General features: G+C 23.5%; 7 protein-coding genes across 7 annotated transcripts; 4 read left to right on the top strand and 3 right to left on the bottom strand.

The window, feature by feature from the left end:
* Window positions 1-1,012: 1,012 nt before the first annotated feature.
* Window positions 1,013-1,762, top strand: SRAE_2000190900 (Hypothetical protein; the record flags this gene model as incomplete). Its single annotated transcript, XM_024652915.1, has 2 exons — window positions 1,013-1,154; window positions 1,206-1,762. 2 exons carry the CDS (start codon window positions 1,013-1,015, stop codon window positions 1,760-1,762), a joined length of 699 nt encoding a protein of 232 aa, XP_024506445.1.
* A 92-nt stretch (window positions 1,763-1,854) lies between these two features.
* SRAE_2000191000 (Macrophage erythroblast attacher) lies at window positions 1,855-4,134 on the bottom strand (the record flags this gene model as incomplete). Its single annotated transcript, XM_024652916.1, has 3 exons — window positions 1,855-3,003; window positions 3,880-4,002; window positions 4,045-4,134. The coding sequence occupies 3 exons, from the start codon at window positions 4,132-4,134 to the stop codon at window positions 1,855-1,857; spliced, it is 1,362 nt and encodes a 453-aa protein (XP_024506446.1).
* A 1,534-nt stretch (window positions 4,135-5,668) lies between these two features.
* Window positions 5,669-11,029, bottom strand: SRAE_2000191100 (Myoblast city; the record flags this gene model as incomplete). Its single annotated transcript, XM_024652920.1, has 2 exons — window positions 5,669-7,395; window positions 7,432-11,029. The coding sequence occupies 2 exons, from the start codon at window positions 11,027-11,029 to the stop codon at window positions 5,669-5,671; spliced, it is 5,325 nt and encodes a 1,774-aa protein (XP_024506447.1).
* Window positions 11,030-15,202: 4,173 nt separating this feature from the next.
* Window positions 15,203-15,647, top strand: SRAE_2000191200 (Hypothetical protein; the record flags this gene model as incomplete). Its single annotated transcript, XM_024652921.1, has 2 exons — window positions 15,203-15,301; window positions 15,354-15,647. 2 exons carry the CDS (start codon window positions 15,203-15,205, stop codon window positions 15,645-15,647), a joined length of 393 nt encoding a protein of 130 aa, XP_024506448.1.
* A 249-nt stretch (window positions 15,648-15,896) lies between these two features.
* Window positions 15,897-17,755, bottom strand: SRAE_2000191300 (Calponin repeat-containing protein; the record flags this gene model as incomplete). Its single annotated transcript, XM_024652922.1, has 2 exons — window positions 15,897-16,987; window positions 17,122-17,755. The coding sequence occupies 2 exons, from the start codon at window positions 17,753-17,755 to the stop codon at window positions 15,897-15,899; spliced, it is 1,725 nt and encodes a 574-aa protein (XP_024506449.1).
* Window positions 17,756-21,951: 4,196 nt separating this feature from the next.
* Window positions 21,952-22,659, top strand: SRAE_2000191400 (Hypothetical protein; the record flags this gene model as incomplete). The annotated part of the gene is made up of 1 exon (XM_024652923.1): window positions 21,952-22,659. One exon carries the CDS (start codon window positions 21,952-21,954, stop codon window positions 22,657-22,659), a length of 708 nt encoding a protein of 235 aa, XP_024506450.1.
* Window positions 22,660-22,934: 275 nt separating this feature from the next.
* SRAE_2000191500 (YL1 nuclear family and YL1 nuclear, C-terminal domain-containing protein) lies at window positions 22,935-24,275 on the top strand (the record flags this gene model as incomplete). The annotated part of the gene is made up of 1 exon (XM_024652924.1): window positions 22,935-24,275. The coding sequence occupies one exon, from the start codon at window positions 22,935-22,937 to the stop codon at window positions 24,273-24,275; it is 1,341 nt and encodes a 446-aa protein (XP_024506451.1).
* Between the last annotated feature and the right edge of the window lie 212 nt (window positions 24,276-24,487).

Here is a 24,487-nt window from a genome sequence, read left to right on the forward strand (position 1 = left end):
TAAATTTTTAAAAACAATAGTGTTATTTTTAATTGTATTGATATTAATAAATAAATGACAGTGAAGAAAAAAAATTCCAATTTTTCAACAGGAAATGTTGAATAACTTGAAATTATTATTGTAATAAAGTGAAAAAAAATCAATATACTTTATAAACATTTTTCATATTTAAAAAAAATCTTAAACATTAATCAACTACAACTAGGTTTCTAACAAAACAGAAATATAAATACATATTGATATAAAAAAATAAGTAGCGGTACAAAAATGCTTATTTTTGTTTGTTGTACTTTTTTTCAAAAACTTTTATCAACTAATTTAAGATTTAAAGAAAAGATAAATTTAATTAAAAGTTTTGGCTTTTTTTTTTTAATTTTCAAAAAAAAATTTTTGAGGGTTAAAGTTTGATCTGGTAAATGTATTTTATCCTAAAACGAAAATTAACACTTGTCTTCACAACAAAATATTTTTCTGTTTTATTTTTTTAGTATAATTATATTTTTTACAATGAAGAAATAAAAACAAATTTTTTTAAAGAAAAAATTTTAGAAGAAAACATTTCTAAAACAAAAATCTAAAAATATTTAAAATTAGTTGATTTTCAAATATCCCGTAATAAGAAAATAAAAATATATTGTAAAAATTAAAAGAATGTTTTTAATGACTTTAAAAATTATTTAACTACGTATAATATTCCTAAAATTTATTAGAAAATTTTATTAGTTTTAATTTCTTAAAGAAATTTACTAATAAAATGTAATAGTTATAACATTTATTTTTAATAAAAATAAATCTCTTTTAATCTAATTATTTTATTATTTTTTAATTTTTAAAAAGTTTATTATATATTTACTTAACATATTTGTTTAAATAATTTAAATAGAAAAAACGTTCATTATATCAAATGTTATCAATTTAAGTATTTATTTATTGAACAATAATAAACATTTATTAATATATACACTTTTTTTATAAAAGAAATTAAAGATAAATTTTAATAATTTATTTTAGGATGCCAGATAAAGTTGATGAATACATTTCAGATGCAAGAAAATTTATTGTTCAAGGAAAAGCATTTGAAGATGATGGAAAAGCAAAAGATGCTTCAGATGCTTACTTACAAGTGTGTCTAATTCTCCAGAAAGCTCTTAAAGGTTTGTTTTTTTTTTTCTTTTTTGGTGAAATTAATTTGTATAACAATGTAGAATTAAACCAAAATGATCAGCGTAGGGCTCCTGTTAATAAAGTTCTTGTGGAATATACTGATAAAGTGGAAAAATTACGTGGTTGTTATGTTTCATCTAAAATTTTAAATGAAACAATAGAAATTAATGAGGATGACAAAGGTTATCCATTTTCTAAAATTTTTGGCAGATGTATTGATGATACAACTACAGCTGTACGTATTGAAGATCCATACATAAAGTCAAAAAGTCAAACAATAAATTTTGCCGTATTTTGCGAGTTTCTAGTTAAAAATGCAAAAAATTTAAAAATGATATCATTAAAAACAAGTGCTACCGAATGTAATGATATAGTGCAAAATTTAAAAGAAAGTTTAGCTGAAAGAAATATCGTTTTAGACATTAATTATGGTGAATTCCACGATCGGTTAATACGATTTAACAATGGTTGGGAGGTTGATCTTGGTCGAGGACTAGACATCTATAAATATTCTGCTCCAGGGTCTATAGGTTTCACAGATTATAGCTTTCGTAAATGCAAAAAAAATAGAATTCGTATTTTCAAAATATTACAATGACTTTTTATATTGTAAATATACTGTATTATAAAAAGGCTAATGATTTCAGTGCTTTTATTTACCTTGAAATAATCTTACATAAAAAAATCTTCCTAAAGAATATATACACGCAAACATGATTCAACAGGAAAGGAAGCATTAGATATTGTGCAATAAAATTCACCATCTTTAGAATTTTTATCTATTTGTTTTTTTCCATAAACTAAACCATTTGGAAGCATCATAGGGACATTATTTTCATTTAAAATTTCCTTTGTTATTGGATCAAGTATAATAGAATTCCGTCTAGAAGCAGTAGGCAATTTGTTTCCAATTTTTACGTATAATGGGCGACACGTAATACATTTAGAATCTTTTTGTTCTGAACATTTAGTGGATTTAAATGCACATATACCTAGTAAAAGTGATATTGAAAACGGAGTCCCACCATAAAAACCGTAAATTTTTGAAGCATCTGATATAAAAAGTTTTCGCAATTGTATATATCGCTTTGTATTCACCATATCATTGTATTTTTGAATATTACAACCACCAGCAACAATGATAGCTCCAATTATCTCTGAAATTTTTGAATTTGAACATTCATAATTATTTTCATGTAAGACTTTTTTCAAAGCATCTAGAACTTCAAGTTTATTATTAGGTTGTAAATTTGATAAAGTATCTTGAATTTTTAACTCAATTGTCAATGAAGAATTAATTTTTTTTAATCTAGATTTATGTTGGGCACACCAAATTATTGCAGGTTCTAAATTTTTTTGATCAATAGATGTAATGATATTGTTAATCTCATTATATGATTCAAAATTTGCCAAATTCTCAACTCCATATTTTGCCGCATATTTACTAGCAGTTTTTAATGCTCCAATTCGAAGCAAATGTTCCGTTAAATATCTGTGAAATTTTTGTTGTGTAAATCGTTGTTCATCAATACTAACTTTATTAATGTATAACCAACGTTCTTTAAAATTTTTAATTAATGCCTGCTCTTTTAACCAATTATCCGTCATCTCTTCTGACAAAGTTTCAATACGTGTTTTCAAAAGCGCTAAAGCTCTTTTAGCTTTTTCTAAATCACCGTCATCCATTGCCTTTCGACAAACTTTTAAAGGTTCTCTAATACGAATAGCCATTCTTTCAATATTTTTTTGATTTAATCTATAGTGCTTATTAAAAGTTTCAAAAATTCCTTTTACTAAATGAGTTTCAAGGCATGTAGTTTCAGTTATACGTTCCATATTCTTAATATATTTTATTTAATTTATAATAATCTAAAATATTTAATACATTATATTAAATAAATAATAACCAATTGAAAAAAAATTCAAAATAAATACTTTAAAATTTTTGACTATTTTCGTTTATAATTAATTAACCATTAGTCAAAACATACTTAAAGTAAAAAGTTTTAATTAAACGATAAAATATGATTAATGGGATAATATAACTATTCACGAAATAAATTTTTAATAATAAAAAATAAATTTTTTAAACAGTAACACTTTAAATTGTATAACAAAACTGGAAAACAAATGTTTTGGTGTTATAATAAACCACGTTAATCAATAAAAAAAAGTAGATTTTACAGAAATTACATGATCACAATTTCTATTCTAAAAAAATTACACATTAGAAAAAAAACCTATTAAAATAACTACACAAATAATAATCAACTATCAAGAGTAGAGAGTTTAAAAACTTCAACAAAATGACTATTACCTCAGCTGTAATATTAACCTGTTAGAGAAAAAAAACAATAACAAACACAGTCTATATAAAAAAAATGTACCTAGTTGTTTCCATTGTATACAAATATTTGGACAAAAAAAAACATAATTAGTATTTAAGTGCTGATGTTAAGACTTATCTTTTTGATAACCATAGCAACATTAACAATATTAAATTTTTTTTAAAATATAACGGGAATTATTATATACCGATTAAAATTAAAAAATATAAACAAATAGTATTTTATATTTTATATATTTAGGATGGTAAAATTAGTTAAATTTCACACATACCTTATTTGTAGAAATAATTTAAAAATAACAAAAAAAAACATAGAAATATGCTAATTAACCAAGAATTAACTTATAAAAAATAACTAATATGTTTACGAAAATTAATGGTATTCTCATAACAGTTTGTACAGAAACAATAAGATTTAAAATCTGATCAGCAGCTCCTGTTGATGTATGCGGCTGTCCATACTCAAAAGTATTTTGGCGAGATTTGAGCCACTAAAAAAAAAAAATTAAACAATAAAATAACATTAAACTAACCTTATTTAAGACACGTTCACGATTGATAATGGCAATACCATTAAGTACAAGCAAACTAGCTTCTATTAGGTTATAGAAAGTTAATGTCATTGGATATCTTATTATATATATGATTATCAGTCACTATGAAGACACGTATATACGAAGAAAAAAAACAATACTAATTTTTTGTTTACAAAATTTACTTTTAAAATGACATTTGGAGTGTCGTGTATTTGTCTGCTGAAGTTATAGTATTTGATATTTTAAATAAATTTAGAAGAGAAAAGTGATTTTATAAATAGGTCTTTAACAACTTCTCAAAATCTTTTACATTATAATCTTTTAATTGATTATCTAATTTTCATTCAACAATATTTCAAAGGTGATATGATTGTGTGTTAGATAAAACATCTAAGTAAGTTTATTTATTAAAATAAATTTTTGTTGATTAACTTTGACATAATTTTTTCTTTATTTTAAAATAATAGTGAAATTTTTAAGATCTAAAATTTGAAATGAATGTGAAGAAACCTTTATAAAATTGTAGATACTTACTATTTTAGTATTATAAAATTTTTATGGCTTCACACAATAAAACATAATAATTCATTAGAATTAAAACTTTATTAGTCATCGAAGAATGTCATGAGAGTTATAAAAATCTTTTTTTCCTAAATTTTAATTAAATCAAGAATGATTGTAAATGTATAATAAACATTAATGGAAAAATAATTTATTTTCATGTTTATTTTTATTACATCAATAACCACTTCATAAATTTATATATTTTTTTTTATTTATAATCAAACATTTATATTAAATATGTTTACAATAGAAAAATATGAACAAAAAACTATAACTTTAAAAGTCACCGAAAAATGATAAAAAAAATTACCCAAAAAACTTAGAAATTATTTTCATATCACTTAATATATAAAATGTATTAAAAAGGTTTTATAAAGCAAAAGTTTATTAACAAAAGAAGTCCAGAAAAATAAAAATTTATTTTAAGTTGTTACAAAGTGTAGCATAACTCAATATCCATTTTTTCGTAAATAGTTTTTGTTGAATTTAATATTTTTTTTCAGCTTTATAGTTATTTTATAGACCAACAAAAGGCTATTGGTAAATTATAATGCAATATAATTTAAAAATTTAAAAAAAAATTATATAAATTTTTTTTAAAAATGATCATATTTGAAATTAGATTAATTTTATATGCATAAAATATTTCGATAAAGAATTCAAATTTGAAACTTTTTTTATTTGGCAATGTTTTATTGTAAAATTTTCTAATTTATCTTTAGTTTTATCACCTTGTTTTGTATTTAGGCTTACATTAAAAAAATTATAACACATAAAATGTATGTAGTCGTCAAATTTTTTTTAAAAAGTTTACTTTAATTAATTATAATCAAAAAAATTTAGCAAAAACACATTTTTTTTCAAAAAATTTAATCAAAATTTTTTTTAAAAACAATTTATTTACTATTTAATAATCTCTAAAACATTTCTACAAATTAAAAAAAAAATATTATACATATAAAAGTTTTTTTATAATTAGTAATTTTATATAAATAAACAAAAATTATTTTCAAATTGTTAAATATTATTATTATATTTTAGCCGAATTGATACACCCTTATAATTCTGTCATCAAACATGTCTTACTAATTGATTTGGTTGGCTCCTTTGGATCAACTTCATTTAGAGAACATTCAAAACGTGTTTCAGAAGTCCGAGGTGATGTTATTTGGCTATCAGATTTGTCAGAATATATAGAGGGAATCTTTCTGAATCTGACGTCTGAAGTAGAAGATTGTTTACGATATTTGGTTGGAATTGTTGTACTTTCCATAGTTGTATCAAAAGACATATTTGAAAAATTCTCCAATAATTTTTTATCAAAACTAGTTCCTTCAATTGATACATTATTCTCATCATTATATAAATTAGATTTAGAAGATCTTAATGAGGTAAGTGTATGTAATGGACTTCTTAATACTGATTGAGATGCTTTTTTAAATAACGTTTCTCTTCCTGAACTTATTGCCATTGAAGCAATAGATGGAGTTTTTTCAGTGGAAGGCTCTGATATAACAATAGAATCACCTGGATTAAGTAAGGAATCATTAATTTCACTAAATTTGGATTCAATATCTTTTTTTAAACTATAATAACTGTCTACTAAAGATTGATGGAAAGGAATAGAAATTTGAGAAGCTCGACTAGCATGAACAAAAAGACTATATTCAATAATAACGATTTGTCTTATTAATAAATCACGAAGTTCTTCAATTTTTTGTTTTTCACTATCATCACAAATCTCAAAACACTCTTTAGAAAAGAAAACATTATAATTTTTAACACCACCCATTACGAAAGCTTGTACAATTCCACGAATTTTACCACTTAATGTTGAGACACTCTCTAATGGATTATTGTAAACTTTTGAAGCTGTTTCATAAAGATCATCATTCATTTGAGTAATAACAATAATTGCTTCATCTAATGGACAACTTAAAATTGGTTCACTAATTGATCTTACTTTAGAAAATGGCATTAAAAAAGGTAAAACATCAACAGTTTCAACAAATGTTTTCAATACCCACATTCTAGTTGTTTCTGTATCTTCTAGTGTAGTCCATTTACTTTCAAGAATTTCTTTTTTCTTTCCATATTCAAATTTACAAACACCATTATATTTATAATACCATTTTATGTCATGACTTATTGTTTTACTATCTAAAATTTTTCTTGAAGTTGGAATTGCTTTAATAGGAATAATCTGTATGAAACGACCTTTTTCATCTTTTAGATTACTAACATCATCCATTTTATTAACAATTTCACATATTCCATAAGAATTAATTAATTTTGATTGAAAAGCACTTCTCCTTTCAATATCTTTAAATACAAAACTTCCTCCATTGATGTAAGGGGGAAAATCTTTTCCATAAAAATTAACTAAATAATATGAATTTTCAATTCTTCCTACAGTAGTAATTTTTTTATATAATTCACTTAAACGATTATAATGAAGAGATAACTTCTGATAATCATATGTAATTGATTCATAAACAGATGTCAATTCTTTTAAAATTTCTATAGCTTTCTCCCATAAACATCCAGCATCAAGAAGATCAGCTATTTCAATATAAAGTAATTCTTTTAATTGAATATGATTTGTACATTTTCTATTAACATTTCCATGATATAAATACTCTGGTAAAGGTTCTTGAGACCAATTTAATAGTTCAGCATGTTTTAATAAAGTTAAAGCAGCTTCAACTTTGTTATCACATAACATATTCATATTATAAAGTTTATAAATGTATCGAACATATAAATCATATTGTTGAATAGAATCTAAAAATCTAATAAGTTGAGCTATTTTTATCATACAATTCTCAAGACAATCAGATCCAGAAGAAATAAATTTATATTCTAAAAGTAAAATAAGAAGATTATCTAATTTTTCAAATAAATCTTGACCACGTAAATTATAAAAATTTCTATCATTTTCTCCCCATTTTTTAAGATTATATATAAGATCAATTCTAAATTTATTATCTCCATAATTTTCTTCAAGCATTAAATCTAATTGTCTTATCATTTCACATTCTATTTTATCTATAATATCCTTACTACCTTTTGTATGATAATTAACTACCATCATATCAATAAAAATAGAAGTTATCGCTCCACGTATATCTTCATCATCAATAGCAGCAACTCTTAACAAATCACCAACAATACTTGGTATAAAAACACCTTTTTGTTCATTTGGCATTTCATACCATAAAGATCTTAATGAAATAACTGTACTTCTAATAACTTCTTTCTCAGATTCATCCATCGAAGACCAAGATTCATTTGCTTTAATACATAAAGTGACAACACATTTAATAAATTCTTTCCACTTTATTTCATCAAACGATTCATATGTAAAATATATTATAAAAATTTCTTTCAAAAACATAAATATTTTTGCAGTTGTTTTTCTTTGAATAGTATACATTTGTTTCCAAACTTTAGGATATCCCCCTTCTGTAATTAAATCAGCAGCAATACTACTTAATTCATATGTCATATTATAAGCATCAACAACATTTTCATGTTCCTCAACATAACGTAAAAATGTTTCTGCTGAAAACATATCAAGAATGCTATAGAAAACAGTTATACAATCAGAAAAACATTTATCATAACGAGTTCCTAATAATTTAATTATTATTGAATTTAGTGGTCTTAAGATTCTCCACACAATTAACATAAAATCTTCTTGATCACCAGGTTTTTTAATATCTTCTAATGCTGAATAAGGAAATAAAAATTTTATAATTGTAGATATGATTCTACAACTATGTCTAATATAATCAACAATACATCCAAAATCAATGGATTCATTAAAATTAATTGAAAAAAAATCTTGAAGAATAATTAAAATCTTGGGAAGAATTACACACCTAGACTCATCTATTTCAAATAATCTTGAATTTATTATATTTTCAATATAATTTAATTTTTCTCTATGAACAATATTATTTCCGAAATAATCCATCATTGTACTAACAAAATTTGTTATCTCACTTATATCAAAAATTCCACGAACAGTTAAATGAGGAATGAATGAGGCAATATTTTGGACAACTCGATTTTGTATTGTTATTCTAACTTCTTTATTTGTCATTAAATCACTAACAGTATGAAGAAACTTTTGAATAAGAATATAAAATTCAACATTATCACTAAGTCCAAGAGAATCATTACAAATTTTTGAAGATACGATAATTGCCATTAAATAATTTAATGATTTAAATATATTTCCAACTTCTTCATAATATTCATTAGCATTTTCTAAGTGAAAAATCATTTGATTAATAAGTTTAGAGTATGCTGTATTGTAACAAAATGATCTTAAATAATTATCAAAAAATGCATCAAAAGATCGAAGTTTAGGTTCATGGGTGGCTTTGAGAACATGGATCAATGTTTTAAAAACTTGACTTTCAAGATCTGTTAACTCATCCCATATTTCAAATAATGTATCACAAATAAAAGGTAACATTCTTAAAATTTCTAAATCACTAAAAACATCATTACTATTCATCAATTCTTTTAAATTTTTTCTAGTATCAAGTTTATTCATTTTCCATTGAAGAACATTAATAACTAATTGATTATGTGTTAGTACTGTTGAATACATTTTCATATGTATAACAAAATAATTTTTTTCTGAAATAGATAAAAAAGGATGTCCTAACTTAGAAACAAATTTTGGATTAGTTTTTGTTTCATGACGATAGGAAGGTAATGAAATATACGAAACATCATGTTCTTCAAATTTTGTTGGATCTAATTTGTATACAATTAAATCATGTTCACCTTCATAAATTAATTTAAAATCTCTTAATAATGGAACAAAAGATAAAGCAAAAGGTCCACGTTCAGTTTTTGCCTTATCATTCATTTTTCTATTAAAAAATAAGAAACGAAGATAAATGTTTTCTTGATAATGATTTTTAACAGTTAATTTGACAAATTCATTCCATCGAGGTTTATCATTTCCAACGATAACATTACTTTCATGAATACTTTTATATTGAGTACCATTAGGAGTAGTATATTCAATACTATTCATTAATGTATTTCCTTTTTCATCCATTACCTGTATACGAACTTCAATACTCTTATCTGTAACTTTAAATCCATTAAAATCACCGTTAATAAGAGTTAAAAAAAATTCATTAACTGGATCGTCTTCCCAAACAACTTCTAAATGTTTAATAGGAGGTATTATGACAGTGGGATTAACAGAAAATAATTTAAAAGCAATTTCTCTAATTTGATTAAGATGTCCTTTATAAATTTGTGTCGTACACATCAATTCAATTTTTGCATCATTTCTTTCTGGACGAAGAGTTTTATCACCTTTTGAAAAATAATCAAATGACCATACTTTATCAAGTTTAAAATTCAAATCACCACATTCTCCTTCAATTGAATTTTCCAAAATACTATATATATCTTTCATTCCAAAGGCTAATGGTTGCCTACCCCAAACTTCAGGATTACCAGTTCTTTTATTTGGAATTTTATTTTCTAAAGGACTTATTTTGCTAACTTGAAAAACAACAAAAACTCTACCGGATTCCTTACAAGTATCATCTAATTCAACAAACATTAATTGACAATAAGAATCATAAAATGTTCCAGTCTTATAATTCCATACAAAAACATAAGATTCACTATAAAATTCATTTTTTTCACAATCATAAAGAGATACCTTTATTTCAACATCACAATTAACTGATATTGTTGTTGAATGAAAACGAAAAAATAAACCAAAATTTCCTTTGATTTTTGTTAACATATTATCTTGAGTTATATTTTTAATTTCTTCATAAGCTGACACATGTTCTTCATATGTTTCAAGAATTGATAAACTACCAGGTTCAATAATTCTTCTATAATCATCATGAATTTTCATTTCTAAACCAAGTATATTATCTACAATATCAATTTTTCTATATACTTTATTTTTAAATTCTTTTATTTCTTCAGCAGGAATACTTCTTAATAATATTCTTTTTCTTGTTACTATTAAATCTTCCATAATACTGAATGCTTTATCATAATTTGATGATGTGTTAACAATATCAAAATTATTGCGAATATGCGCCCACCAATTTCTAACAGTATTTGTAATTTCATTCAATAATGATCTTGATTCATCATCGCCTTCAAATATTTCAATACTATTTGGTTGTTTTATAACATCAAAATCATTTGCGGAATAAAAAATAAAATTAGATGGAAATATACCCTTTAATTCTGGTTCTTCATCTAAACAACCATAACACCAATCACCATTATTTTGTAATATTCTTAATCTTTCACCCATAAAAAAATTTAAATATGGTACTTGAAAATTTGATGGTGTTTCAAGTAAAAAACTATCTGCAGCGATACAACATGTATAATTATTTTCTTCTTTCATTATTTAATATTATCTCTAAAAACAAAGTTATACAGTTAAAAAAAAAACTATTGTAAGATACATCAGTATATGATTAAACTATAACAAATTATTATAATAAGTAATGTAAACATAATAAAAACATTTACCAGTAAAACGATATTATAAAATATTATTCCAAAAATAAATCGCGTCGATTTACTACATTTAATGGCATGTGCCAAATTACTTGATCTTAATTATTATACTCAGAACATTTTTTTAATATATAAAGTATTAAATTTAAACTAAAACTTCTATAAGAAAAATTATTTTCAAGACAATTTAAAATAAATAAATAATGTGTCAACATTTGCACTACTATCAGTGGTAGTGACATTATCGAATATATGTTTTAAAAAATAAATATGATTTATTAATATTTAAATTTATAACTTTCCTACTTTTTTTTTAACAAGATCAATCAAAATATATTTATTTCATGAGAGTGTACTTTTCAGAAAAAAAAATTATTTCTAAACAGATACTGAGAGTTTAATAATATGATTGTTGATCAAATTTTGTTATTTATCTTACCCAAACTAATATGATTTTTATTTTAAAATATTTAATTAAATGATACTATTCAGTATCGGTAGAGTCATTTTTAAAAATAAAAATCATTCTACCAAAATTTTTTTAATTAAACTGGAAATAATATTTTGTTGAAAATTATTTTATTATGCTAATTTTTGTAAAAATTTAAAAACTTAAAAAAAAAAATCAACCATTCAAATATATTTTTACTCAAAATTATAATAAATGTTTCTAAGATCAATTTGTATTCTATTTTAATAATTACTTTTAATTTAATTTTACTTTAAAAAAAAGTTTAATAATATATGTTATAAATTAAGTAATTCTTTTGATAAGATATTTGCTTTTGTTCTAAAATTGTAACATCAACGAGCAATTATTAAGAATTTCATTCAACAAAATTACGTTTTATATAAAATTTTACACTCATAATGTTAAAATAAACTTAATGATAATAAATTTAATGTTATGTTTTTTTTTTATAATTAGTAATTTTTATTTGGCTAATATAAAAAGTTACTGACATACTAGAAACTTTTTTTTAATATTATACATATGTATAATATTTTTTAAAATTACAATGCTTATTTAATAAAAAAAATTTTTCTAGAACAACAAATAAAGAAAAATAAATAATTAAAAAAATTTTTTTTAATAAAAATTTAAAAAAAAAACTTTTTTTTGGAATTTGAATATACCACTGCAGTCATTCGATAGCCCTTGAAACGAGATGAATTTTGAATATAATCAACAATATTCAAAAATTAAAACTTCGGAAGTTATAAGGAGTCAAAGTTGAAAGGCGAAATTGGAGAATATTTTTCTTAAAATCTCGATTTCTATGATGATATTGTAAATTTTTAAAAAAAATACTTTATTCTAGACTAATTTTTTACGAGAAATTGATTAAGCCTATTCACATCTTGATAGGACTTCTAAAAATGAAGTTATGGTAAGAAATATTTTTAAAAAAAAGTTTTAAGAACTTAGTGATAACTCAAGTTTATGACGTCACAGAACCATGAAACCTGATGCGCTAGGCTTCTTTTATAATTTAAGGTGTACCCTACGTTGAAAACTTTTTTTTATTTCCAATGTTTCTTGAGATATGAAGCTTGGTATTTTTTCGCGCGTAATCTATTGTCACCATTTTTTTATATCTCGAAAGTGCTTAAAGATATAAAAAAATTTTGAAGGTAGACCCTATATGAAAACTCATTAGAAGACGATTGCAGAAATCTGATTACATTTATCTTCATTATGAAGCGAGATATGACCAAAGGCGGAAATTTTTCAAAAATATTCATTGTTCCCGACTTTTCAGTATCTCAGCAAATAATGATCCTATGAAGATGGGACTAGTTTCATTCGATTTCTATTCAAAAGTAGGTCTAGAATATTAATTTTTACAGCTATGTCATTATTATTTTCAAAGATTCAGAAATTGGCTAAAAATATTCTAAATTTCCGACTTTGCCTTTAAAACTGTGACCATAAACGAACAACTTTTTTTTGAATTTGAATATGCTACTATAGTCATTCGATAGCCCTTGAAGTGGGATGAATTTTGAATATAATCAACAATATTATAAAATTGAAACTTCAGGAGTTATAAGGATTCAAAGTTGAAGGCGAAATTGGGGAATATTTTTATGTAAATTTCGACTTCTATGATACAATGAGATATTTTACAAATAAACAGTTGTTTCTAGATCAATTTTTTACGAGAAATTCATTAAGCCTATTTACATCTTTATAGGACTTCTAAAAATGAAGATATGATAAGAAATACGTTTCAAAAAAAGTTTTCAGAATCTAGCGATAACTCAGGTAAATGAAGTCACAGGTCCATGAAATTTAATGCGCTGGGCTTCTTTTACAATTTAAGGTATACCCTACGTTGAAAACTTTTTTAAATTTTCAACCGTTCTTGAAATACTATGCTTGGTACTTTTTCGCGCGTAATCCATTGTCACCATTTTTTTATATCTCTAAAGTGGTTAAAGATATAAAAATATTTTGAAGGTAGACCCCATATGAAAACTCATTTGAAGACGATTGCAGAAATCTGCTTGTATTTAGCTTCATTTTGAAGCAAGATATGACCAAGGGCGGAAATTTTTCTAAAATATTCATTGTTCTCGACTTTTCAGTATCTCTGGAAATACTTATCCTATGAAGATGGGACTAGTCTCATTCAATTTCTATTTAAAAGTAGGTCTAGAATATAAATTTTCATAGCTATAACATTATTATTTTCAGAGATTCAGAAATTGGCGGAAATTTTTCTAGATTTCTGATTTTACCTCTAAAAATGTGACATAAAAAAACATCATTTTTTTACTTTTTATCAACTATTAAATGCTCTATTTACTATATATTTAATTTAATTTTTTAATACTTTTTATATACTTTATTTATTATAATTTTTATAAATTTAGTATGTCAGTAACTTACTAAATTAAATCTTTTTATTTTAATGATAAAAAAACATAAAGTTTTTTTGTAGGTAAAAAAAATTAATCAACATGTACTAAAAATTTTTATGGTATAAATAATCATTGAAAAGATTTGTTTATATATTTCGTTTACTATAATTTTATAAAAACAATAAATATAAATTTGATATGGTAAAAGTTGTCATAAAATTTAGATTTTATACTAAATTTCAATTTATTTATATTAATGGTAAAAAAAATTATTTTATTACTTAAAGTAAAGTTTAAAACAATAGAATAAATCAAGATTTGAAAATCAATTTTCAATAAATAATATTGGATAAAATTTATAAAGTGGTCATTTAATATTTTCCATTTTAATTTAATGTTACATAACTTAGATATTACAAGATTGTATCGTAATTTTAAATTGATAATACTTTTTAAATGGGTCAAATTGTGATTTTATCTGATCAATCTTAATACCTTTTTAATATTTTAAAACATTTTCATAAATTATCTATATATAACAGACTATATGGATTTACTAAAATTAAAAAAATTGGATATTTTCTTTTTATTTCTTTTGAATGTTACCTCATCATTATTTGTAGCAGCAAGTCATAATGCTTTATACTATGTATTAGACTTAAGAACATTTGTCTTCCATTTTATGCATTATTTATTTTCTTTTATCTTTTTTTATTTTTTAACAAAATTAACCAATATTAATGAAACATCAAAAATATGTTTTTTTTCTTTATCTTTAATAAAAAAATTGTTACCATTATCATTTTTTCAAACAATTCTAACATTTTTAACTTCATTTGCTCATTCGGGAAATAGGCATGGAAGTTTATATGTTTTACGAATTTGTGATTGTATTACTACTATAATTATATTAAAATTTTGGAATATATTTTCAACAAAAAGTAGTACAAAAGAAAAGAAACAAGAAAGGAATATTGATACACAAGATTATTATTTATTATATCCTTTAGCATTTTTTGCATCATTATCATGGCTTGAATTTGGAAATCTTGAATATGATACATTTACATTAATATTTACACCAATTTTAGCTATTAGTAAAGGATTTTTTCTTTTATATGCTAAGAATATATATAATGAAACTATAAAAAATGATAGTAATATAAATTTTAATAACTTTTGTTTAAATATGTGTATGATTACAAGTTTAATGTTACTTGTACCAGCAATAATAAGTGCCTCAACTTCAGTTGTTAATGCAGATGCATCTTGGGAAAGTATTGACTACGTAAGTTAAAAAAAATTAAAAAAAAATATATATAATTATTCATTTTTTATAGACATTAATTGGATTATCATTTATTTATATGATTGGTATGAAATATTCAGAATTTAAACTTTCATTAGAAGTTGATCTTCGTTATTATGCTGTTATGGAACATACTAAATTTTTCTTTGCTTCAATAGGTCAATGGTACATTCAAAATATGGCTCATGCAACTGTATATGCTTTTGTTGGAAAATTTTTATATGTTATATCATTAATTAGATTTTGGATTTTTCAAAATAGAACAAAAAAAATTGAAATAACTTCAACTAAACATATTGATGTCAAACAAGAAAAGTATTTTTAAATTTAAAATAAAAAAATAATATAGAATTTAATTTTTAAATGGCATAAAATTTTAAATAAAAGTTTATATAAGAAAAGCAATGGCATGAAACTGTAATTTTAGAAAACATTTTCGTTAATAAAAGAATCTAATAAATGAGACATTTATATATATTCTTTCATAAGATATCTCATATAGTTAGTCAATACACAGCGTAAATAATTGTATTTTTGTTGAAGGCATATCACAATTTTGTTATTATTTGACCGCTTACAACTTGTCGAGTGAAATTTCAGCTTCTTCTGGATATTCCAATTCCCAAATACGTTTAAGATGTTTTCCTCTAACGTCACGTGGAGCACCAAATGATGTATATCCTTTTTGAGAATCTCCCTTATTCCAACCAGCTTGAGAAGGTATAATAGTTTCTGATTTTTTCATATCATCATATGGAAGCTCACCACCTTCAGCTTCAAATGTATTATTTCTTGGGGTACCAAATTTGGTCATTCCAGCTTGAGAGGCAAATTTATTGGTACCAGATTGAAGACGAACCATACCTTGAGATTTGCGGTTTTGCCAAGAAATTGATGGATCGAGAACTTCCCAACGTCCTTGTCCAAATGATGTCATTCCTCTTTGAGAAGCATATTGGTTGGATCCCATTTGGTATGAAATTGTTGTTTGATCAATACTTGTTTCTGGATCATAATCAGGATGTCTATCATCAACAATTCTAGAAGTTTCACGACGGTTGGTACCAAATTGAGTCATACCCTTCTGTGATGCAAATTTATTAGTACCAGCTTGAAGTGGTATTTCACTTTGATCTGGGCGGGTATGATCATATTCTGGATGTTTAGAATCAACCATCTTACATGTTTCACGACGGGATGTTCCAAACATTGTCATTCCTTTTTGTGAATCATATTGATTGGTACCTGCTTGAAGACGAACAATTCCTTCAGAAGCACGGATTTTTTCTTCTGGAAGTTCTGGAAGATCAGCAGGATTGGTGTTTACACGATTTGATTCACGGCAAACATCACGACCTGATCCAAATCCAACCATTCCTCTTTGAGAACAATATTTATTTGTACCAGATTGGAGGCGTACTTCAGCATTTGACATAAGACGAATTTCTTCAGGGATTTCAGTTAAACATTCAGCTTTTACATTTAATTGAGTGTTACGTGGTGTACCAAAATTTGTCATAAGTTTTTGGGAATCTCCTTTATTCCAACCAGCTTGTGATGGAATAATTCCATCAGTTTGACGGAGTTGTGCCAATGTCCAGCGTCCAACTCTTTTTTGAGTTGGAGCGGAAACAGTTGTTTCCATTGTAGCATTTGGTTGAGCTTCTAAAAATAGAAAAAAAAATTATATTATATATTTATTTAAAAATATATTAAATTGTTAAAGTAAACATATATTTTAAAAGAATAAATATTAATATTTTACTCTTTACATAAAAATTCATACTATAATGACTCACCATGCATTGAATTAAAATAATTATCATGTGTAGGACTCAATTTAGATTTATTATTAAAAAAATCATCATGTATTAATTCTTCATTTTTTTTGACCTTATTATATGATATGGGAATAGTATTTGTTGGACAAGAGACAACAGGTGATTTAGATAAAAGTGGTACTGAAGTATTATAACTTGTCTTTTTATTATTTCCTAATATATTATAATTTCCAGATAATTCAGGATATTTACCATACTTAACATTTTCAGGAAATATATTACTATCATAACTATCAATAGGAACAGTCAAATTGTCAGAATATTTTTTATTTGGATAAATTTTTGCTATAGCTTCAGCTTGCCTAGGTGATAATTCTACTGATGGTACAATACAACGTTCTTTTTGATAGTTAGATGAATAAAAATCTGGTGGTATACGTGTAGCTGATATAGCTGAGAGATAATTTTTACTTTCTGTATTTTCTGTCATCTGACGGTGACATTTTTCGCTAACCATGCCATCAGGTGTTGAAGAAACCATCCTATTAGATAATACTGACCTTTCAACACAATGATAAATTTGTGGACCATAATTATTAGGATCAATACCAAATGTTTGGAAACGTGAATTATCAAATGAATTTGATAGCATGGTAAATTATAATTGATAGTATGATAATGAGAATTGAGTCCACTTTAACGATACAAATAAAAGTATAACAAAAATGAAAGTGGTGGAATACTTAAATATTATGTGAAGTTAAAATAAATGTCTCAACTACAGACTTTCTATTGTATCACGATTGTTTGCAATCTCAAATTGCGCAATATGAAAATATATTATGTAGTTAGCTTCATTAAAGAATAATTGTAAGGTAGTAGGACTTACTTATTTTTTTAACAAATATATCGGAGGATCATACTATCATGGAGGTAGAAGTTCATTAAAAAGCTGATTAACATGCATTCATTTTAAAGAATATAATCTTTTTTTTCAATTTGTTTATAAGAAATAAAGAACAGGAACAGTTAAAAATGAGCAAAAAGATTAGTTATGTGAGTGGTAAAAATTTATTTGATAAAAAGATTAGTAATATTGAAATATATTTTAAACATAAAAGTACACAATTTGTTTAATATTATATTTTAAATATTTCTTTAGTTTTTTTTTTTTTTTCTCACAAAACATGAACTTACCGGCAGGTTGAGGGGCAACTTCAGTTTCAGCGGATGCGGGCATGATTTATCTAAAATTAGTGAATATAAAAATATGATTACCCAAAATGATATTAGAATACGAAAATATAATTAAATTATTTATTAATTCTTAATTTAATAGTATTAAGAACTTAATGATTTTAAAAATAGTAATATAATTTAAAATGAAAATTAGTATAAATAAGTGATATTACATAAGCTATGCCATAAAACAAATAACTTATTTTCAAAGAGTCAATTAAAAAGAAAATAGATGATTGGCATAGTCACATACCTCTATCATTATCAGTGCCAGAAGCAAATGTTGTTAGCAATCTTATTGTTAACATTTTACAGAGTCTCCCATTCAATGGCAATATATTGTTCAACCCATGGGTAAATTTATTTTCCTAGTATTATTAATACTTATCAATTGCTATTTTTCTTTTCTCTACCAGAAGATAATGTAACTAGCTTCATATATATTTTTGTTTTGATTCTTTGCACAAATTATTTTCAACTATCTTTTAAGTTTCTTTCTATATATCAATTATTCTTATGTACGTTGATTACAAGTTACTAAAAAGCGCCCACTCTATCAGTTAAGCTGTTCCACATTAGCAGAGGTGGATATATCTTATTTACACAAAATCTTAACTTGCCTTCATCCCAATTTATTATTATTGAAATGAGGATACGATTATAATAAAAAATTTAATGGAAACAACACTTAAATAAAAGGGATTTTCCTGGTATACACCTCTTAATATAAAATTTTTAAACAATTTACATATATATATATTTAAATCATCATATGAATCTTATATTTTATTATAACATTTATTAAAATAACATAAATTTTGTTCAAACAATCAACATTATCATTGACGTTGCAATTCGCCCACTTTCATCAATTTCACACAATCAAAAATAGATTTTCAAATTAGTTCTCTATTATTTTTCGAAAAAATCATTAATTAATAACAATCAAAATTGATGAATGTATTATTATAATTTGTCACTTTAAATAGTATATTGATTAAAAAAAAATTTTTTTTACTTATAAATTTGGATTTTAAAATATACCATAATAATTTTAAATAATACTTTGTAAAGATTATATATAATCTTGATATAATAAAACATAAATGTTTTATTTTTTTTTTAATTTTAATTTATTTCAATTTTATATAATATATTGTCATAAACTATAAACTATAAATTTGATAATTTATTTTTTTTATTTTAAAATAATCCAAAAAAAAATTTTAATTATAAAAGATAAAAATTATTAAAACAATTAAATATTAAATTTGGTATTTTAATACAAAAAATTTTTTGATAATATTATCTTTTATGTACAAACTATTATTTATATCTCAAATATTTAAACATATTGATCATTAAAACATTTTTTTTGTTACTTGAAAAATTTTCAATAACTTTTTTTTATAAAAAAGAATTTCTATGTCATCTCAATTCATATAATATGTATTATTTTTAAAAGTGTTACATTAAAATAAAAATCATAAAATTGGTTAAAAGAATAAAAAAAAATATATAAGAAATTTTAATTAGTATTTATTTGTTAATATAATTATTTACAAATTTAATCTATAACTATATAAATAAACTATTAAGAAAGAAATTTATTTACTTAATTGTAAATTTTTCAAACTTTTACTTGTTGAGGATAATTAATTTTACCGAGATAATTTTTAGAATGTACCCGAGATTATAAGACTGTATTATTGTAACTTATAAATCTTTAAAATGGAAAATAAAGTACATCAATAAATTTTAACTTTTGATTTCATTTACTTTTAAATATTTATTTTAATAAATTTATTTTGTTTAAGAATGATCATTGTTCAATTTACAGCAATTATAGGTAGTTAAAATTTTTTCTTATGTGATTAAAAGTTCAGTTTCCAAATAACATATATTTGTTTCATCTATCTTTACATTTATTTATTTAAAAAGAAATTTATAATAATTCTTAAACAAAAAAAAGAATTAAAAAAAAAAATAACAAACTTGAGTATAATTGTATATAAACTCAAAGAAAAATAACTTATGGAAAAAAGTAACAAGGTCCTACTATTGTTTCATTTTATTTAACTCCATCGCTGTGTCACTTTTCAAATAAGGTTACACATTTAACATTATTGTTTTGACTATATATGATAAAATCAAATTTTCAAGATTTTTATTTAAAGAAAAAAAAATTGTTTGTCTTTGTCAATATATAGGAGAAAAAAAATATTTAACTTTTCAATTTATTTCTTACCTGATTAAAATTACCACAAATAAATAGAAATTTAAAGATTATAAAGTTAAGATATTGAAAAATTGCTGATTGTTAAAAATACTTTAAGATTAGAGTACTAAAAAACATCGAACTCATGTATTGTTATATATATTTTTTATATCAAAATACACTATAAATACCTATCAGTAACTTATATTTATATTTACAAAAATGTAATAAATATTATCGTTATAAAGATTCATTGAAAGAATCAAATAAAATATGATTAAAATACATTTACTTTTAAAATAAATGACGAATCACAAAATTGTAAATATAAATTTTTTAAACGATATAGTAAACAGATTAGAAATAAATAATTTTTTTTATTATTTAAAAATGTTTACCTCATAACTATGTAAAAAAAAAAACTTAATTTTCTTTACAAAATCTATTATCAAATACTTTCCATATAAATTTAACTTTATCTAAAAGTTTATTGAAATTATTAAAATATATTACAAATACTTGGATAATTTTGATACTTTGACATTGTTGAAAATCAAGTTTAAAAAAAAATTTATTGTTCTTTTAACTTTATATATCATGTTTGTTTTTTTCTACCCAAATCATTGAAATAATTTCTATCTAAAGTTTACTTAATATGAGATTAATTTACATGTTGTCTTTATTACTATATCAATATTAATCTTATAAAAACATTTTTTTTTATGAATATAAAAATAAAATTTTACTCATCTGATATTTCTTCAAACACAACAAACATTGAATGTAACTGTGAATACAAAAAAAAAGTATACTTAAAAAGTTATGATCAATTAAAATTAAGGTTGATGGTAAAAAAATATTTATAAAAAAAGTGAATTTCATGGTATAGTCAAGAAACTTTAAATTGAGGGAATGATAATTGATCACATTTTTTTAAGAATTTAATTATATTTAGTTTGATTTACAGAGATATCTTTCCAGACCAAAATATAATAATAAATATGTGTTTAAAAAACTTTTGAAAATTAATTTTTAACTTAATTGGAACAATTTTTAAAAACATCAAACTTGATACATTAAATTTATAATAATTGTTAAAATGTAGTTTATTTTTAAAAGATTCTATAATTTCTAACTATTTTTGTAATATAATATTCGATGATCATTTGAATGTAATCTTTTATTATAAACAAGAACAAATGTCGTTTTTTTTATTTAAAAAAAAATTACAATTGATGAATATATTATATTAGTAAAAATGACAATTTTTTAAAATTATTGATTTGAATTTTATCAAATGCTCATAAATTTTAAATTATGTTTAAAAATTAAGAATAAAAACAATTTGAATAAACACATCAGTGGAATTATTCAATTATATCTTTTACACAATGGTAAAAGCTAATGTAACTTCCAACAATTCATCTACAAATAAACCGATAGATGAAATATTAGATACTGCAACTCAAAGGACCACAATAAGTTCCACTGAAGAAAACATTAAAGTAACGACAGAAAGTTTTACAATAAAACCTTCTACAGTAGAACCTTCTACAATAAAAGCTTCTACAGTAGAACCTTCTACAGTAAAACCCATTGCAACAATACCTCCAATGACGGCTACAATCAAACCAATCACTACAACAACTACTATTATGCCAACAAATATAGATGAATCACCAAATGATCAAAGTTATAATGAAAATCAAGATCATCTAAATAACATGGATAATACTTATTTATCTGAATCAGCTACAGAACCTCCAATAAACATAAATAAAAAAAGTTTTAATGAAACTGAGAGAAGACAAGTTGGAGAAAATAATACTTTTAAACTTGTTGGAATAGGTGCTGGTATAGTAGTAGTAATAGCTGTAATTATTGGTATCATTTTATGCATAGTTTATACAAAAAGAAAAATGAAAGCCAAAAAATTGAAAGAAGAAGAAATGAAAATTAATAAAGCAGCCAGATGTCGACTTGATTCAAATTTAAATATTAATGCTGATAAAACTTTAACATATAGATCTGATAAAGAGAGAAAACATAGTGAAAGGAATTCAGTACATCAAAATAACAAAAAAAGGAATACACATTAAATCAAAAATAAAATTTTGGTTAAAAATAATATTTTTATTATTCAATTGCCTAGTTATTCTAATAATTTTAAAGTTAATAACAGTTGATTTAGTAAATCTTTATATTGAATAAACGCTACTTTTTCTTATTTAATAACTTAATGATAAATTTATTTCTACTTTTTTATTAAGATACATTTTTCCAAATGCGTCTTGTAAAGAAAACAATAACTGTTTGATATAAATGCATCCCTCTTTCATACTTCTGAAATCCGTTATATTGAATTTTACTCTTAATGAAACGTCCAAGTAATGAACCTATTGAAAAGACGCCTACACGTCGTTCTAAAAGAGTCAAAGTAACTCAAAGTAGTCATATTGATTCGGACATTGATGAAGAGATATCTTATACAAATAGTCCAGCTAGTAAAGAAACATCAGAGCCTGTTGAAGAAAAATCTGTTTTTAATAAAAAAGGTAGAAAGTCTCGTAATATAAGAGATAATTCTCAGGATAGTGGTTGTTCAGGAAAAAATATTCAACTAAATGATACTTCTAATAATGATTCTATAGCACGAAGAAAAAGTACTAGAGGTAGAAAAAGTAAAAATATTTCAGGAGAACAGGCAACATTTGCATCATCTAGTAAAGATAAATCGCTATCAACAACATCTATGGATGATGATAATTCAATAGATCAAAATAATATTCCATTACTAGAGACAACATCTAAAGAAGTAATTCATGAAGAGGAAAAAACTGAAAGAATGTCAGTTGAAAAAGAAGAAGTTGAGGATGATGATGAAAGTACGAATACAGAGTCATCTGATGAAGAGTCTATTGACTTTTCTAAAATAGAAACAGTTGCAAAAGGAAGACCAAGAAGAGCTAATGCTGGTAACAGAATGGAATTACTATTAACAAAAGAAGAAAAAGAATTAATGGCAGAAGAACCACCTGAATATCAAGATTATTTTTATAGAAAAGAAGATAATACTGTTCCGGAGGGGGAAAATGATTTATTTAGTGAAAAAGATATCGATGATTCTGGTGATGAAATTGATTCAGATTTCTTAGATAGTGATAAAACTGATGATGAAGCAAATGGCGATGAGGCAGAAAAGAGTATTTTAGCAATTGAAAGAGAAGAGAAGCGACGATTAAAAAGGAAGTACAAATCAACAGTTTTAGATATTCCTATATCTGCTTATAATGTTCAACCAAATGTTTTGACACCAGAAGAACATGAAAAGGCTTTAGAAAAAAGTGTAAAAACTGCCGAACAAAATATTGCTTCACTCCAAAAGTATCAAGCAATGGAAATTGAAAATAAAAATAAACGATTTAATAAAAATAAGAAAAAAATGAGGCCTATGGATGTTGATATTATTATTAAGAAGGGTGATGAAAGATTGTTACATTTAGCTGTTGAACCAATTCATAATGTACCTAAAAAAGGAGAAAGGCTTATTTGTGCTATATCTGGTAAACCAGCTAAATATTTTGACCCTTTAACAGAAATTCCATATTATTCAATTGAAGAATTTAAAATAATAAGAAAAATGTATGAGGAATATTTAAATAGTGTTGAAGTTGATCTTAGAAATTTAAAAGTATCCAAAAATGTGGATTGTTAATAATAATTTTGAAATTTTTTTTTAATTCCTATTTTTAATATATTACTTGAATAAATTTATAGTTAACATATATTTTAAAAAAAAAGTATCTTTATTTTTAAATAAAATTTTTTTTTATAATTAAGAATAGATAAAAAGATTAAGAATAATTAGAATTCGACTAATATATTATGTAAACAAAAATAAATACTACACCACTCAGTTACATGTGC

Source organism: Strongyloides ratti (genome assembly GCF_001040885.1).
Source record: "Strongyloides ratti genome assembly S_ratti_ED321, chromosome : 2".
NCBI classification, from domain to species: Eukaryota; Metazoa; Nematoda; class Chromadorea; order Rhabditida; family Strongyloididae; genus Strongyloides; species Strongyloides ratti.